Source organism: Arvicanthis niloticus, chromosome 30 (genome assembly GCF_011762505.2).
Source record: "Arvicanthis niloticus isolate mArvNil1 chromosome 30, mArvNil1.pat.X, whole genome shotgun sequence".
Lineage (NCBI taxonomy): Eukaryota > Metazoa > Chordata > Mammalia > Rodentia > Muridae > Arvicanthis > Arvicanthis niloticus.
Window position 1 is genome coordinate 15,043,029 of NC_133438.1, and position 14,602 is coordinate 15,057,630.

The following is a 14,602-nucleotide window of genomic DNA, read 5'->3' on the forward strand; positions in this document are numbered from 1 at the left end:
TTAACTTAAAAATCTTGGCACAGGGCCTGTGAGGTGGTTCAGCTGGTCAGAGCTCTGACCATGTAGCCCAATGATATGAATTTAGTTTCCAGGACCTATATATTATGAGGCAAAAACTGAGACCTACAAGATGTCCTCTGACTTCCAAAGGCATGTTGTAGCACACATAGGCCTACATATAACCCTTCCCATATATATATATATGTGTGTGTGTGTGTGTGTGTGTGTGTACATATATAAAAATAGGAAGAGGAAAGACTTTTTTCACTTACTTTACGTAACAAATGTTACCTTCCCCAAAGCAAAGACACCAGAAAAAAAGAAGTCCATATGACTCTGTGATATATGTCTAAAATTCTCAACAAAATGTTAGAAAACTAAAGTCAGCATCTATAAAAATGCTTTCATACCCTGCCTACATGTGCAATATTATGGGAAGGTTGTTGTATTTTCTGAATAGATATAGAAATGCATCTAGCAAAAATCCAACTCTATTTCATGGTAAAAATCACTCAAGTATGAGCAAATGGAATACTCTTTTGTAGCTAAATATGGGAATCTTGAGGCTAATATCACACTTGATGATGAAGACTGGATTCTTCTCCCTAAATAAGAAAATCAGGCTAGGTGGAAGTGGCGAGATTTCTCAGTGAACTGCTCTTGCTAAGACCTGAGTCCAGTTTCTAGTACCTACACAGCGGTGATTACAACCTCTTTTGACTTCAGATCCAGGCTATCCAAACCCTCTTCTGGGCAAAGCAGACATACTCACCCCCATCCACATAGCTAACAATAAAATAAATCTTTAAAGTGGAAAAGGATATTCATTTTTATCATTCCTGTTCAGTGTGTTACTGAATGTTCTTTCCAGGTCAATTAATCTGGAAAAAAGCCATAAAACTAGCTTCAACAAATTTGAGGCAATTGAAACCATACTGAATGAATGCTCTCTCTGACCATATTAGAATCAAGTTAGAAGTCAGTAACTGAAAGATAACAAGTAAGCCTAATTTAAAAAAAATTGGAATAATATTCTAAGTAATCCATGGGTTGGGGGGTAGTCTTTCTATTGCTGATGCTACATACTTCGGATATAAGATACAGAGAAATCAAACTGGAACTAATCTAGAAGCTTCTTACCTGCTACCTAGTGTTTGTTATGCAGTCTGCTACAGAACAAAGACCATCAAGGTTTTACCCAGCTATGGACCATGAACCTATAAGGTCTCCTTACCAGGTAATATATGCCCACAACATTCTGATTGAACTAAAGTCCTATTCCACAAAAGAAAATACATGCTTGGTATTGTAAACCTGATTTGAAAAAAAACCTTACAGTTGGGGATGCCACAAGCCCTAGGGGGATATAGTACTCATTTCTAAATGGGCATGTATTTAAAATACTTTCAAAATGTTTATGTTTCTACCATAGACTAGTGTTCTTCTCAGTCTTGCCCAGAGACACCACCTTTGAGTGAAAGTCAAAGCAGTGAGTTTTGATTGGTCCAAATGCAGAGAACTAAATAACTGTTGAGTTCTCTGCCCTAAATAGGGTATCAATATCATGTCTTTCAAGTCAAAGGGAGCATTGTGGACTAGGGAGTACATAGTTGGAGAGAGAGTATTACTATGAAATGCTGTCTTCTGCCTATGTCATAGTCATTTTGGTCACAGTCATCTGGCAGCCATGACTACCTGCAAGAACACATGAAAAGACAGAAAAACAGAAGGAAGACAGACAATCAGGAGGAAGTAAGTAAGATAAAGTAGCAGGGATGGAAAAACATAATCATAGTGCATTGCATGCATGTATGCATCAAGTGGTCAAAATTTTAAAAACGAATAACAGACACTGCTAACCTAGCAAAAAAGCAGATATGGAAAATATATTTTGTGTTTGCAGACAGAAGCCTATCATGGCTGTCCTATGAGAGTCTCTATGAGCAGCTGACTGAGAGAGTTGCAGATTCTTACAGCCAACCATTGCACTGAGGTTAGGGACCAATATGGAAAAAGGAGCTAAAGAGGATTGCAACCCCATAGGAAGACCAACAGTGTCAACTAACCCAGACCCATCAGAGGCCCCAGAGACTGAATCATCAACCAAAGAGCATACATTGCCTGATCTGTGGCCCCTGACACATATGTATCAGAGGACTGCCTTGTCTGGCATCAGTGGGAGAGGTTTTCCCTAATCCTATAGATACTTGATGCCACAGGAAAGGGGGATGCTGTGTGTGTATGTGTGGGGGGGGGGGAGTAGCAGGGAGCACCCTCTCAGAGGCAAAGGGTTGGAGGATCTCGAAAGGGACAACATTTGGAATATAAATAAATAGAATAATTTAATTAAAATGTTAAGTAGAACTGACTTAAGTGGAAAACAAGAAGTGGAAATTTGTGCAAGGCCATGAAGATGGTTCTATAAAGTACATTTGACTTCAAATGCTTTCATTAGGAAGGGAGAGAATTATCAAATTAGTTATCTCACTGTCCCACTGAAGAAACAGAAAAATTACAAAAATAGACACAAAACAAAGGAGAAAATAATGTAGGTCAGAGCAGGTATCAGTGAAAATGAGAACAAAACCTGTATGAAGAGAAAAATGTATTTATTGAAACGATAAGTAAAATTGACAAACTTGTAATAAGAATGATAGCGTTAGAAGAGAGAAAGACTAGGGATATAGCTTAGTGGTGGAACACTTGCCCGGCATGTGTGAGGCTAGAGGTACAATCTCCAGTGCAGCAAAAAAACACAGATGAGAAAGAGGCAGAGGAAGGGGTAGGAAAGAAAGGGAGAATAGGGAAAGTAAGAGGGAGCCAGGCAACTATCAGTAGTAATAATAACAACAATTTACAGGCAAACTTGTATAGATTCTTCAGTCATTTAATGATCACATGAAAGAAACTACGTATAAAATAAAACAACTTAGGTGAAATCCTCTCAAAACCATATCTATGAATCAGATGATTTGTCTTATAAAGAGCGTGCACTTGGCTTTTCCACCATGATGGACTAAAATTAGAACTGAGAGCCTTCTTTTCTCTTAGGTTGCTTCCTACATGGGTTCTATCTCTGCAGTGAGAGCAGTAACTGATCCTACATCTCAGTAACAGCAGATGTGATGTACAGAACCTGCTGAGTGAGCCATGCTTGGTTTTCTTTGGTCTGTTTTCCAAACGTCCACAAGTCTATTATCAATTTATACTGACATATTTTAAGATATGTTGGCATGTGACAACTTAATGAACTTTTTGTTCTGGTGGCAAATATTTTATTACATTCATATAATTCCCGAATGCACAACATTTTCATGTGTGGTTGCTGTGACATTTTGATATGTCTGTGACTCATGAACAAAATGATATTAGCATTTCGGTGCCAAATAGTTTGTCCTGTGCATGATACTAGGATGTCTTAGTTGCTTTTCCTGCTGCTGTGATAAATCCTTTGAACAGAAGCAAACTCAAGGCAGGAATGGTTTATTTTGGTTCAGTTTGAAGTTAACAGTTCAATAGTTAACAGTATGAACTCATCATAGCAGGGAAGTCACAGGGAATAGACATTGAGGTAGCTGATCATGTCTTTTATTATTATGTTTACTATTTTTAATTTATGTATATATGAAAGTCTTTGTATGGGTATGTGCAAGTGATTGAAGGTGCAGAACTGAGAAGACAGTCTTCAGTTTCCTGGTGCTGGAACTACAGATAGTTGAAAGCTGCTTAAGGTGCAGCTAGGAACTAAACTCAGGTCCTCTAGAAGAGCGATAAATGCTCTTGTCTGATAAGCAATCTCTCCAGCCCCTAACTCTCTCTTTATATAGTCCTGGAGCACACCCTAGGTAATGGTGCCACCCAAAGTAGTGTTGTAGTGAGAAGACAAGAGTCAGAGGCCTCCTAGATAAATTTGGAATAAGTCACTTGGACGTAGATGGCATAGTGATACCTGTGGTCCAGATGTGTCTAGGAAGTGTTCTGCCTCTGCATGAATTAATCTTAGAGCCAGAAAGTATCTTCTTCTAACCCCTCGTCATTCCCACTAGACAACAGTGGATGAATGCAGAACATTCTTGAACCTGACATCCCATTGTGTAGGTTCCTGGAAGTCCAGTTCCCTTCCCATCAGACAGTGACAATCTGAATGATTGCTGCTACATCTTCTTCACATAACACCACACTGCATTTGTTTGTCCTTGAGACTAAAGTCTTTTCTTATTAAAACAGTTTGTCGCTTTATGTGTATTAAATGGAAATTTGTAGTCTCTGGGTTATCTAATTTTGTCTTATCTATTCAATGAAGTAATGGATACATTATTTATTTATTGTGTTCTCAGGAAACATTTATGTCCCAGAAATGAAATCAAAAGAACATAACAGTAAAAGTGAAGAGAAAGAGGACAGTACTCATTCCCTTCTTGTTCTTTCTAGGACTTCCCAATGAGGTTCTCAGGTGGCATCCTGCAATTTCCAGCTCCTGCTATCCCATATTAAAATCCGAGGTGTACTGCCTCACTATTTCTTTCTGTGTTGTATGATTATTGTCCTAGTTGCCTACAAATGGGGCCTCACTTCCTACTTCTGCTTTCCAGGTTATAGATTTTATATCTAGAGTTTCTTTCCAGGGACTCCTCAGTTCTACTGGAGCCCTGAAAAGGAAGAAACCAAAGCTACTCTTTGAAAAAAAACTGTGACTCATCTCATTCTTGAGCATTGAGGCTCTGGGTTCCCCTATGTAGTTTTGGTTTCAAGCCCAGATTGGAAACTGAGCTTTAAAACTAAATGATCTTCAGAAAACAAATTTAAGTGAGATTTAAATTGGAGGTAACTAATTGATTGCTATGGTCTGATTGCACCCCTCCAGAATTCACATTGAAACTTAATCTCATTGCAACACTGTTAAAAAGTAGGCCTCTTCTTTTACAGCATCATGAGGCCTTCTCACAAATGGACAAATTTGTGGCCTTGTTAAAGAAAGAAACCTTAGCTTTATTTACAATTGGGATTTTGTATTCTGCTCTGGAAGGACAACACTCACATGGTAAGTAAGGCCCACAAACAAGATCCTGTCTTAGATGTAAGGAATGTTATTACCAGGTACTCAGTTTGCTAGCAACAGCTGCCAGAATTGTAAAAACTATATTAACCATTAACCTCAGAAGTTACCCACTTATAGGCATCTTGTCACAATGAGAAGGAAGGTTTAAGAGTGCTCAGGGTGTTAGAATTATGCCAAATACACCGGAAACATTTTTAAGCTTTTTCCTAATTATAATGACTATCATTATAAATTTTAAAAGTAACACAAATCCAATGGTATTTGGCATGACACTTGAGATAGCTCCTTACTCTTAAACTCTTAACCTCCTTCCAATAACTTGAATAGGATAAAGAGCATCAATCTAGTGTTCCAAATGCCTATCTAAATCCTATTGTATACTCAACACATTAGTAACATTTTTTTTTTTTTGCTAAATGATTAACAAAAGTAGCCATCTTAACTTCTTGTGTCAAAGCAATTGCAGAAGCATTCGTGCTGGCAATTAATGTAATTAAAACTGTTATACCAGCAATAATAAAGCCCACTACCTTCTTGCTTCTGCTTAAAGCCTGACTCACTTCTTTGAGTACTTGCGAGCTTTTTTCAGAATACCAAAGTTCTGTAATGCTCAGGGCAATAAAACAAAAGCTGGTTGATAGACCTCTGTAACAGGCATGCCAGGTTTCAACACACTAATACAATTAGAAAGTGTACAATCAATGCAACTTACATTAAATATTAACTTTGCATAGTGAGCTTATGAATTTAAAGAATGCTGCTCTGCTGAGCATTGATTTGACAGATACTGCTGATAAAATTATTTATGATCTGAGGTCACTATTTCTATTTTGGTCAAGCTTCAAGAATGGCATATATAGCTTAATCATGCTAGCCCTTTTTTGTCCTGGGAATATTTTTAATACTGCCCATCATGTTAAAGTGTGTCTTTAACAATATCAACAAGTACATGGCTTGAACCTGAAGATGAACCCCCAGACAGAGCTATTAAGTTAACAGGCTGGCAAACCAAGGATGGGTAAGATTCTGCACAAAGCCTTACCAACCTAAGACATAAGTGCATCGCTTTTGATAATGCATATTCCATGACAGGTAAGGAAGGCATTCTTGTCAGGAAGACCTAAGACAGATTCAGTCTTGTTAATGAAATAAACAAAGGGGAAGAGTTTTTGGGACTGCTTGGCAAGAATCTGCTTTGGCCAAGGACAAGGAAATGGGCTTCAAGTAGGAATCTGACATTAGACTAGAACAAAGTAATAACTTCAGGCAGGAATCTAAATCTTAGGCTAGAACAAAGAAGTAACTTCAGGCAGGAATCTAAATCTTAGGCTAGAACAAAGAAGTAACTTCAAGCAGGAATCTAAATCTTAGGCTAGAATGAAGAAGTAGGCTTCAGGCATGAAAATGACTTTGGGCTAGGACAGGGAAGTAGGCTCACATATTTTGGTTATCCTGAGAAGCCCTTAGCAACAATGATTTTGGGAGTGATCCCAGAACTTTGTTTATTGCCTTGCTTGTTCTTTGACTATTGGTGTTTATTGTCTTGCTTGTTCCTTGACTATTTGCATCTATTGTATTGCTAGTTCCTCAACCTAGAACTGACCTTAATACTTGCATGTAATTAAAATGGTATAAAACCAAAAAGGAGGAGGGGGAATGGGATCATAATTTTTTGAGGGGGTGGAATGAGGAAAGAGGATGACATCTAAAAAATGTGAATAAATAAAATATCCAATTTAAAAGAAGGAGTGCTGAGGGTGCTGACCCTCATTCATTCTGCAGTTTGTTGTTATGACCTGTGAAACTTTTCTGACTCTTTTGTAGACAGGGGCATGGCAGGATTCAGTTTATACTGTATGGATACTGACTACTCACTTACTGTGCCATCTTATACTATCCACACAGAAATCCATGGGAAACCAGAGAGTAAACATGGAAACCAGTTTTGTAATGTGTGTGTTGACTGCAACATCGTGAAGCTGATAAACAACACAAGTAGATGAGGAGCATCACGCCCAGGTCACTGCAAGGCAAAATCAAACTCAGTGGTGTCTACCCTCTTGTTTCCTCTTTCCCCTCTGCCTTTCTTTATGGGGAAAAAAAGGATTGGGGAGGCTTACTCAGGAGACCCTTCTGTTTCTAAACACCATCTTTAGAGACACTTAGGCCAGTTGTCATTCTACTTAATTCCCTTTGTGTAGTTAGAAATTGCGAAGTCTGTCCTGAAGTTTGCTATAAGAAGAAAACAAATCATAAACCAAGAAAGTGTTTGGCAAACTTCAAGTCACACATGGAACAATGTATACAGGGGATCAGATCGTGGACATTCAAAGCCAAGCTTGGCTTCTATTCCTGGGCTGTCAGAGATTTCTCACCTCTAAAAGATGTTGTCAGGGATCATGATGGTTGTCAACATGCCTCTGGGAAAATTTGTGAGGGTATTTCCTGAAAAGGGGAAGTTTCCCCTATTACATAAAATGAAAGACACTCATTTTCTTCCTCCAATGTACCCCAGTTATGAAGAAGCTCAAAGGAAAAGCTATTGTTTTTGTGCTCCCACTGTGAGTGTGCTTTCTGATGCCATCTCATCTCTTCTGATGTCCTTGTCTTACATCCTCACTCAGTGTCTTCATCCCCCCCAGTGTGAACCAAAGCCCAGCAGCTTCCAAGGATCCTCCTTCTGTACCAGATTCTGACTGCAGAGGGGTCCAGCCTCATGAACTGAGCAGGTTCTTAGACTTTCCAGCATGCAGCCAGTCATTGTAGAACTACCCAGAATGCATCATGTCAGATAACCTAACAAATCCCCTTAGTATATATCCATCCTCTCTGCTTTCTTCCTCTAAGATAGTGATTTTAAAGATTCTTCTAAACCTGGACTCTTTGTGAACTTGACAGGTACCTCCAGTGTAGTCTGTTAGATTCATAAGATTACCCAAAATGGGCTCCATTTTAAGTCTTATGATTTATTTTACTAATATCACTTTACTGACACAAAAATAAATTTCTATGGCAAGAAAAGTGATTCAGGAGCAGGCATCCCTCTGAAGTTTTCTGAAGGATGACTTTTCAATTTATTTATTTTGTTTGACTCATGATGCCTCTCCCTTTTTAAGAAAGTATATTTTCTCAGAGTAGTGAATAAGTTGTAAATTCTCCTTAAGAAAAACACATAAAATTCAAAACAATAGAATACTATACAAAACAATTGTTATCTACCTAAAACTAATTTAATTTCATCATGTAAGTTCTAATTTCAGAGATTTAATACCATTTAGATGGAAACAGTGGATGTATGCACAAAGCTAGATGGCATTGTATGTGGTATCAACAGGTTTGTTTTAAACTCTGGTTATTCTGGGGGCAGCTGAATTAAACAATAGATACATTTAAGTTTGGAATAAAAGCCCAACAGGCATTCAGTATCACAGGGAAGAAAATAAAGACATTATTGTGTCTACAACAGTAAGTGTTTCCAAACTTATTTTATTTAATAGCTTCCAGTGGCTGAAGACTTCAATATCAAATAATTATTTTTTATCCAAAAAAAAATGTTAAGTTTAAAGATGTTTTTAATGGAACTTAATACTCTTTGGGCAATTGGATATTTTGTTTTGTTTCATTTTGTTTTAAGACTTTGTGGTGGCCTCCTTAAGTCATTTACATAGAAGTAAATCATGCTTTGGAGAAGGGTCAGCATAATGAAACTTTCTCTTCATTTCCTATAAGGACCAGTGAAAGACATGGGTCATGTTTTAAGTGCGGAAGAAGACAAATTATCACTTATATTTTATATATTTGGTTTGGGGATATAAGGCAAATATTGATAATGTACATGAAAGTGCAAACAGAGAGAGAAGGGAGGAGGGGCATGAAGAGATGGATAGATAATAGATAGATAGATAGATAGATAGATAGATAGATAGATAGATAGATAGATGATAGATAGATACTAGATAGATAGATAATAGATAGATAGATGATAGATAGATGTATAATAGATAGATAGATAGATGATAGATAGATAGATGATAGATAGATAGATGATAGATAGATAATAGATAGATAGATAATAGATAGATAGATAGATAGATAGATAATAGATAGATAGATAGATAGATAGATAGGTAGATAATAGATAGATAGATAATAGATAGATACTGGATAGATAGATAATAGATAGATAATGGATAGATAGATAATAGATAGATAGATAGATAATGGATAGATAGATAATAGATAGATAGATAGATAGATAGATAGATAGATAATAGATAGATAGATAGATAATAGATAGATAGATAGATAATAGATAGATAGATAATAGATAGATAATAGATAATAGATATAGACAGATAGATAATAGATGATAGATAGATAATGGATAGATAGATAGATAATAGATAGATAATAGATCGATAGATAGATAATAGATAGATAATAGATAGATAGATAATAGATAGATAATAGATAGATAGATAATAGATAGATAATAGATCGATAGATAGATAATAGATAGATAATAGATAGATAGATAATAGATAGATAATAGATAGATAGATAATAGATAGATAATAGATAGATAGATAATAGATAGATAGATAGATAGATAGATAGATGATAGATAGAGATTCAAGTACTCTGGTTCTGAGATCAGCTAAAAGTTTCAATAATCCCCTGTGGGGGAAAAAAGACTTTTATTTTTTTTTCAAAACCTGCCAGGGAAAACATCTCTAAATAGATATTCCTAATGAAATATTCCTGTAAATGGTTAAAAGACCTTAATCCCAAGGATGATGGTAAAATGAAGGTTTCAGGAAAAAAAAAGTCTACCCCCCCCAAAAAAAAAACAGTTAAAAATCACAACAATTCAAAAAATATTTTCATTGACAACTTCCACGTCCCTGGTAAATTTTCCCATAAAATTTATAAACCTCTTTAGAAGAGAATATAGACTAATCAATTTGTTTTAGTTTCTCCAGTTTTCTAATGAAGAAACCAGACTAAATGCTAATTTTTCTCAGTTCTAATATTCACATTAATATGCGGTATTAAAATGGTCTCATTGGTCTATTCAAATGATAATAGAAAAAGGCGGCTTGGCTTAAGCTTTTGAAGCCTGGCAAGGCAATTGTTTGTTGATAACAAAGGAAACCAACAAGTGGTCAAAGACACTACTCAAGTCCTAACCCACTAAGCTTCTCCTCAGTGTCCCTGCTTCCAAGCCAGTGTGGTCATCAAATATATTGCTTTGTTTTGTTTTTATTAAAGACTCTAAGAATCCCAGATCCCCACTCTGGAAATCTTTATGATTTTGGGGATGAGATCAGAATTTCCCATCTTTAAAGGAGACCTCAACATTCTGATTTGAACATAGACAGGTGCTACAGATCATTCCCAGACTGTCTGGAATTCAGGGACACTGAGGAGCAGATGTGACCACACCAAGAGTTTTAGGTTATCATTTCATGCCCCCAAAGAACCACTTCTCCAGTGTTTTCTCTCCTTTAGTGGAAAAATGTACTATAACTAGCTTCTGGTATCTAGGCTATGCTCCTGTGGTGGAAAACGTCCCTGAAGTATGCAAGATTGAGAAAAGTGGATCTATAACCTTTGTGATTTGTGCCAGACTCACATTCTAGACACTTAATACCACTTAAGCCCTAGAAGTCTTCTTACTGTAAACCATGAATCTCACCATCACCGTGCTACAGTCTCGAGCCTTTTAAGGCAATCTGTGATTTAAAAATTATTTTCTTTACTTCAGGCAATGGTATAGTAAAGTGGAATCCTCTTAGTGGCTAGGATACTATAAGCAGCAAGCCCACTGGTTTTGTTTGGCAAAAAGAATTTCTTAACATTTTGGGGTGAAGTAAAATTAATATTTAACGGACTGCGTAATATAATTGCTTTTAAATGAGAACAATGTACAGCAAAGTTGTTTCTAAGATCATCTATGTAGGATTCTAAGTATCTTAACTCTTCTACTTCTTCTAGGCCACTTCTTAGTACAGATTTCATGTATCAGGGGTAAGCAAATTATACCCTTGATGTACAGCACTGTTTCTTATATTATTATCAATGTCCAATTTAAGGCCTTTTTACACAGTATAAGAAAGAAGAAATACAATATAATTGAGCTGTCAACAAAAAATTGTTCCTGATCATTCTTGTTAAAAAATAAAAAAAGTGAATTAGTTTTTTTTATCTACTGATTTTGGGGAAATGATTAGAAAAGATGAATAAAAGAAAACAAAAAACAGAGAAACAAAGCAATCAAGCAACTTACCTCTACAGAGAGAGAATTCCAGATAAAGCTGACAACTGAAAACTTGGGACAATTTTAACAAAAGGGGAAATTCAGCATAATTTGATGCCTTTCTTTATCTCATTTAAGGAATGTTTGTTATTGAGAATGACAAAATAAATTCATTACTTTGTCCTGTCATTATTAAGGCAGTCAAGTATATAGATAAAGCCACATGAGACTACCAGGTGGTATATTAAAAAAGCATGTGTGAGCATCTTATGCTTGCTCTAGAAGGCTGGCATATTAAGCCTGCAACATTTTCATTTAACAAGAAATAAATAGTATCAGCTATCTTTATATGGGTTAAAATGCTATTTATGATTGATTTCTGGAAAATTGTTAATGTTAGGTTTGTGTATAATTCTTATTTTTCAATATAGTTGGTGGCCAAGAAAGTCATTAAGTGATACATTAATGTCAAATGCCTTAGGTGAGTACCTATTAAAAGGTATGCAAAATATAAATAGGATTGTATATTTTCAAAACTTTAAAATAAACACAAAGAATATATAGGTCTACATGTTATAATTTCAAAGTCAACACTAGCACATAATTTTTTTTTTACCTAAATACATACCAGAATACTTCCTATGACAACACATGCACCCACAAACACATGGCCATGCACAGAACCTTGTTTTCTGCATTTGCAAGGAAAGTTCAATTATACAATATTGTACACTGTGTCAACTTAAATCATATTGGAAAGTCAATGAGAATGGCAATAAAAAAAATCTAATGTAAGAAATTAAAGTACAGGGAGGTAATTGTCCCATAGATTAAAAACACTGAAGACTGATGGAAAGTTAGGATTTAGGATTGCTTGTCCCAGTGGTCTTAGAAGATACCAAAGAGAATAGAACTGTTTGTAAACATTCTGAATATTCAGCTTGGCAAAAGGTTTGAGAACTTTTGTAATCCAGCAATCCAAGCTAGAGTTCTAGAGCATCTGGGCTTCTGTTTGCAGAGAGGCGTTACAGCTGTGGGCAGTGCTCCGCAAGGCTGGGGGTGCAGATGGCGATCTGGATGCCCATCTGGATGGGAGCCGGCGATTCGCTGGTCTAGCAGGTCGGGAAAATCCTTTTCCTTTGGAGGCTTTCACTGCTATGAACTCCTACAACATAAACAAATGCTGTAATCTCTTAATACATACCACCTTTATCCAGCAAATATCCTTCTGATTATCATCATCATCATCATTGTAACAATAATAAAGGTGTTCTTGAGATTTTATACTTATGGTTCCAATGGGTCTTCTTTCAGGAATTTTTTTTTTAGATTTACTTATTTCTATTTTCTATATATGGATGGTTTGCCTGTATGTATGTATGTATGTATGTATGTATGTATGTATGTATATATGTATGTATGTGCACCCCGTATGTGACTGGTCTACACGGAGGTTAGATTTCTAGTTCCAGTGGATTCCCTGGAACTAGAGTTACAGACACATGTGAGATCCCATGTGGTAACTGAGAATTGAACTCAGGTCTTCTGCAAGAACAGCAAGTGCTCTTATCTGTTTAGCCATCTTTCCAGCTCCTCCAACTGGTCTCCCTAATAAAGCTAATATCCTTACATCTGAGACAGGCAGCAAGGACACACTCAGATGCTATTATCTCACTCATAGACAAGCAATAACCTCAATTTTTTGTGGCAGGAGCTCTGATTGGATAGAGGAGGTAGGCGGAGCTAGGAGTGGAGAGGAGGAAGGTATGAGGAGAGAGGAGAAGCCAGATGGAGACAGACATATGTGTCTCTATCAGTCTCGGGTAGTTATTAATATAAAAAGAATAGATATTGGGTTAACAATTCTTATTGTGTGAGCATCTTGTGTATTAAGTATTTGCTGATATATAAATCTATTGGATAATCTTTAAACATTAAGAGTCTCCATTCTACCTGGTACCGCAAGGATGGCAGGTATTGTCTGCAGTTGAGCCAAACACTATGAGGGTGGTGGAGTTGGCCCAGGTCCATTCTTAGAGCCATGGACTTCATGGAGCTGCTGACTGGCAGAGGCAGCAGCCACGCCAACATCTCATGGGTCCCCAGCCGGTGCCACTGGCTAGCTGGTGCCATTAGTGTGTGAACTTAGAGCAGGATCATGACAGGACAGACCAGGAGCTAGCCAGAACCTCCCAATCCCCGCCCCACTGCTTTTCAGTTACATCCCACTACAATTTTTTATTGTCCCTTTGGATAATTAAATTTAATTCACTGATTTGTTTTGTTTTTAAATGAAACAAAGCCATGCAATCTGTTCCTAAGGGTCAACATTAAAATAATGCCTTGCAAATCCCTAATCAGTGAAAAGGTGGAAACACTCAGCATTTATTCTTAGTTCAGGAGAAATCTGTTGGTTTTTGTTTGTCTCCAGTCACAGCTCCTACAGATTTATAGTTTCGCTGAAATGAAGAGAAGTACCAAAGCCCGGGAATTATTTGACGTGCTTGCTAATGAGATAATAGCACACCATATAACATCTTATAAATCATGCTGTCACATAGAATAAAGGGCGTTTTGTATGAGTCTTCATAGTAAATAGCAACTTGCTTGACCTTTCCCTTTACAACAAACAAGGACTATCATTTTTAAGTGGATAAAAACAGGATAAAGACTTAGTTAAGTACCCATTTCTATTAATTTCCAAGTAAAGACTATCTGTATTTTGTAGACAGGCTTTTAATGGCACAAACAAAAGAGTACTACTAGACGTTGTTTTGAATTATTTTACCCACACATTCATATGATTAGCATGGGTCACTGAATGGGAAAGTCTGAACCAGCGAGAACTAGGAAAGTGGAAGTAATTATATATGTACAGAAATAATAAACCTTTAGAATAAAACTCTGTAAATCAAGAAATAGGTATTCTGTTTTTTTAAAGAAAGGAAACAAATAACCTTCCCCATCTTGAAACTATCTTATATTAATCATCTATCTATCATCTATCTATCATCTATCTGTCTGTCTGTCTCTCTGTCTGTCTGTCTATCTGTCTATCATTTTTGAGGCTTGCTCTCACTACATAGTCCCAGATAGCTTGAAACCACTTTGGAAACCAGTCTCACAGAGATCTACCTGCTTCTGCCTACTGAGTGTTGAAATTAAAGGCACAGGTTACCACAAGTCACCATAGGTGTTCCTATTATTATTTGTCTTAAAGAAATAATGTACTAGTTCAAGTTTTAGAAACCATACCCTTGACTCATATTAAGGTTTTTCCTCGT

At 36.6% G+C, this 14,602-nt stretch overlaps 1 protein-coding gene across 4 annotated transcripts in view; it reads right to left on the minus strand.

The window, feature by feature from the left end:
* Positions 1 to 8,525: 8,525 nt before the first annotated feature.
* Positions 8,526 to 14,602, minus strand: part of Kiaa0408 (KIAA0408 ortholog) — a 28,702-nt gene continuing 22,625 nt past the window's right edge. For all 4 annotated transcript variants that reach the window (XM_076927956.1, XM_076927958.1, XM_076927955.1 and 1 more), the window contains exon 6: positions 8,526 to 12,483. In XM_076927956.1, coding sequence (XP_076784071.1) covers positions 12,310 to 12,483 — 174 coding nt within the window. In that variant the 3' untranslated portion in view covers positions 8,526 to 12,309. The remainder of the gene's footprint in view (positions 12,484 to 14,602) is intronic.